The 4,329-nt window shown below is 38.2% G+C and overlaps 1 protein-coding gene across 1 annotated transcript; it reads left to right on the forward strand.

Annotated features, from left to right (window-relative positions):
• Positions 1-2,724: 2,724 nt before the first annotated feature.
• LOC132984364 (hepcidin-like) lies at positions 2,725-3,895 on the forward strand. Its single transcript, XM_061051182.1, has 3 exons — positions 2,725-2,811; positions 3,545-3,622; positions 3,797-3,895. Exons 1-3 carry the CDS (start codon positions 2,725-2,727, stop codon positions 3,893-3,895), a joined length of 264 nt encoding a protein of 87 aa, XP_060907165.1.
• Positions 3,896-4,329: the final 434 nt, after the last annotated feature.

A 4,329-nucleotide genomic window follows, 5' to 3' on the forward strand; every position in this document is an offset into this window, starting at 1 on the left:
TCAGAACATGAAAGGGTCTTGATTTCTGTCCAATCGCTTAAAGGTTTAATATCTCCAAGTTGTATGCTTTACTGCTGTACTCTGAATCTTCAGACTGGGAGTCTCTGAAGCCGCTGTGGCAACTTGACCTGGCAGGGACATTCAGTGTTGAAGATTGCGAAAGACTCTACGACGGAATTTTTCAGAAATGCACATCAAACTTTATACATGAACAAAATGGATTTAAAATTTTTTTTAAAAACGATAACGTGTTTTGGTCATGTGACCACATCCAAACAATTTGGAAAGAGGTTCATATTGTGATCCAGGACATGACCCACAAACAATGCCCATTACCTTCTTTGTCGAATATAGTTGTTGAATCACACTAATGATCTTTTAAATTTAGACGTAAAATCTCTGTTAATCACTCTTATTTTTGGCGAAAAAGTGTATCTTGATCTGCTCCTGAATGTCGCATTGAGGATATCACAAATCACAGCCTTGTTCCCTGAGGAGAAGCTGACTCATGACCTCAATCATAAACATCATCAACAAAGGTTGTATAAGTTAATTATCATCACGTTCCCATCTGATATACATATTTTGGTTATCACACATTCTGTTTCTGGATGATATCCCATCTCTTATAAACGTGCACAGCCTCTGCCCCGGTTTTCACCTCCATCAAACCTGACACACTCATATCCAGGTATAATAAAATCAAGGTGAGGCAGAAGCCAGGTGTCTTGAATACAGAATATCTGATTTGACTTCATATTCTGATATAAACTTTTCTTAAATTCTTCGTCGATTAGCATTGATTTGCAATTCTTACATTCCACTGTGAAAGATGGAATACCATTATACGATTGAACAATATTCTGAGCCACTTCATGGTAGGCCTCAACATATCATGTAAATCTTCAGCTTCTATGTCTCTGACGCCTTAAAACTTCCACTACTGTCTTGATTCAGGCACTCGTCAGTTCTTGTTGCACATCAACATTATCAACTTTACTGTTGGTTACAACTCTCTGTTTCTTGTCCATGAGGCTATACTCACACCTATCCACACATGGCTACCTTTAAGGGGAAACTAACTGCTTGTTTACTTCATGATCAGTGTGGTTGGGGTGGTGGTGGGGCAAGATGACAGAAGAGGGGCTCACCTATCACATATACATGCACTTAACTTCACTGTGAAATGTTTTTCTGCATTTAAAAAAATAAATACAAATAAGAAAATAACCGTATAAAACTGCAACATGTATATTTGAGATTACAGTGTTTGTATGGGAAATCAGAATTAATACATAGAATGCTGCAGCAGCTGTTTATTCACACAGGTGCCTCTCATGTCACTGTTCTTTGGCACAGAGTGGTGAGGGGATTTTTGTATTTACGCAAGATATTTGAAGAGACTCGGGTTTGTCAATCAGTGCACTGCACATATTTACACGATTAGACTATCAGTGATGGTGAGAACACAGCTGACAGGGCCTGAAGGCAGACTGGTGATAGTGGAGCTGGAGAAAGTCAAAAGTTCAAACATAAAAAGGAAACAACCACATTCTTACAGATCAATGATGGAAGTAAGCTGGGATATATGAAATAAAAAACACACAAGATGTGTGAGAACTAAGACAACACAATGAGAAAACACCAGGAAAGCTGGACCACTTGATCCAGGGTAAGAAGTAGAACTTGAAGTGGGGAAGAGCCTGTAATAGAGCCCAGGCTCAACCACATAACAATACATTCATCATTTACTGAAGCTATTAACTAAAGAGAAACAAACAACCAAATAGAGGGTTCTGCTGTAAATCAGGGGTGATTACAGTGATGAATGAGAGAAGCCCCTTTAACACATGCACTGCACTGAACATGGAGTGCAAAATGTAAAATCAGACAGCAGAATCCATTCATTGAGACTTCTCTTGGAACTTTTCCTACCTGACTTGTTGCTGCTACTTTCATGTCCCTGATTGATTACGCTGATGTTTTATATATGAATGCATCTTCTCAGTGCGTTAAATCTTTGGATATTGTATATCATGGTGCGTTGAGCTTCATGACAAATCCTAGGGCCCTGACTCATCATTGTCCTCATTTATTAGGCTTTACTTAATCTACTTCCCTCATACTTGTGTAATTGTATTCATGTGAAAAGTGCTGGAAGACACAGTCTTCACTCTGCAACCCAGTCACAAAACATATTTCTGACCTTCTGGTTGAGAGGTGACGACTCTAACAATTGAGCCACAGCTGCCCCTTAAAAAAGGGCCTTATAAAAGCCTGCAACAATTCAGGATGGGCGCCCTTCCATTGGATAAATGATATATGTTGTAAAGTAGTTGTCCTCCACACACCCCTACATGTGAGCAAAGACTGTAAATAAACATGGACCAAGCCTCAGTGATGTCACCCATTGGTTACTGAATGGGGCACTTGAAGCCTGTTGATGGTGGTTGGGCGGAGCAGGATGTGAATTATTTATTCATATTTATCACAAACGAACAAAACAACAAGAATGTGCTATCTTCCATTCCTGGATTATTTACAGTTGTTTCCTTGTTCTCATTCCTGGCATCCGTCAGAGAGTGATAAGCATCAGTGATAACAAACCTAATGAGTATAAATATCAGCAGATTCCCATGTCAACCATCAGACAGCAGAAGAACTTGAGAAAGTTAACAGGAGTCGCAAACCGAGTGAAAGAATTAAACAACAAATCAAACCAAGATGAAGACATTCAGCGCTTTAGTTGCTGTGGCCACATTGGTCACATTTATTTGTGTTCAGGAGAACTCTGCTGTGCCATTAACTGAGGTAAGAACTTTTTTTTATTCTCTTTGCTATTATTTGTCATGAATTTTCAACAAACATGATAACATTTTGTTTTCTTCTTTAACAGATTCACCTGGAGGAGCCAATGAGCAAAGACAGTCCAGTTGCTGAGCTTCCAGAGATCTCAGAGGACTTAAACACGGTACATTAAGTTAGCAGAATGAATGAAACTAATTATCATGACATAATCAGATACTTTTAATGTCTATCTTTTTTATGTTGGTAAAACAAAACTTGAGTTTCAGTCTCGGATATGCAAACATATATCCTCCATACTGAACCATGATGAAAAATCAGACACTTTAACAGTCATACTCACAGTATGAGTGACCTGCATTACATGGGCATGATGTAGTTAACACCCAAAGGTGGGGGCAGGGACAAATCCTTCTTTATATGGGAGACAAATTGGATCCATTCTCTGGGTTCTCTCATTGGTTTATCTGTTTCTTATGATTGTTACTGTTGTCCCTTTTCCTTCTGCATTGATGGTTTTGTTTCTAGGTCTGATTGTTTCCTTGACATGTAAAAGTTAATTGATGCTTCTTGTTTACTACCTCTGTGATGGGAAAAAAAAGTAGTGTGGTGGTGACTCCCCCTGCTGAGATGAACTGGTACCTGTTGTGGACATGTATAATTAGTCCCACCTGTGTAGAAATGATTTGTCATGAAGTTTTTGAACAAACATGATAACATGTGTTTTTATCTTTAACAGGTTCAAGAACTGGAGGAGCCAATGAGCAATGAGAACGCAGTTGCTGACCTTCCAGAGATCTCAGTGGACTCATGGAAGGTACGTTAACTGAATGAATGAAAGTAATTATCACGACATGAGCAGATACGAGGGTCCTTATTGTTTTTTTGAATGAGTTCAAGCAGTTCTGTTCATATAAGCAGAGAGAATAAACAGAGTGAGTGATGATGCTGGAGATGAACACATTCCTCATGTCTTTTGTCTTTCTTACAGATGCCATATTTAAACAACAGAAAGAAACTGCACATTAAGTGTAAAGTTTGCTGTGGCTGCTGCGGCATCGGCATCTGTTGCCTGAAGTGCAAATTCTGAGGATTGGGATTTTGACAAGCCGTCGATTTATGTTCAATTATCAGAGTTGTGAATATGTAATTACTGTACCATGTAATGCTCTTATTGTATGTTTTTTATATCAGTCTTAAGAAGTACTTCCTATCAGGTTGAAGAAAGTAATGAAAATGTGGAAGAATAAAAAATGTAAAAGTACAAATGCAGTTTGTATTGATTCCCTCCTTGTTGTTGTGTCACAATATCTCCCATATCTCTGTTACCTGCTCGCACACACACACCTTGGTAAACAGTAAATAACATTAACCTCATACGCTTTATTATTTATTGGTTTAATATCCACACAAATTCCTTATAACATAGTCATAAAGATATGAAACATAATCTAACTAAAAACAAATACAGCGTTCCAAACACATTTGTTCACTTTTATCACAAGCCTGTTGGTTTTTATTTGA

This window comes from Labrus mixtus, chromosome 11 (genome assembly GCF_963584025.1).
Source record: "Labrus mixtus chromosome 11, fLabMix1.1, whole genome shotgun sequence".
Lineage (NCBI taxonomy): Eukaryota > Metazoa > Chordata > Actinopteri > Labriformes > Labridae > Labrus > Labrus mixtus.

Bases quoted from the DNA above. Each gene is read 5' to 3' on its own strand.
- LOC132984364 (XM_061051182.1), top strand. From the start codon at position 2,725: ATGAAGACATTCAGCGCTTTAGTTGCTGTGGCCACATTGGTCACATTT. The intron at 2,812-3,544 runs GTAAGAACTTTT...TATCTTTAACAG, and splicing joins CTGCTGTGCCATTAACTGAG to GTTCAAGAACTGGAGGAGCC. The intron at 3,623-3,796 runs GTACGTTAACTG...TCTTTCTTACAG, and splicing joins TCTCAGTGGACTCATGGAAG to ATGCCATATTTAAACAACAG.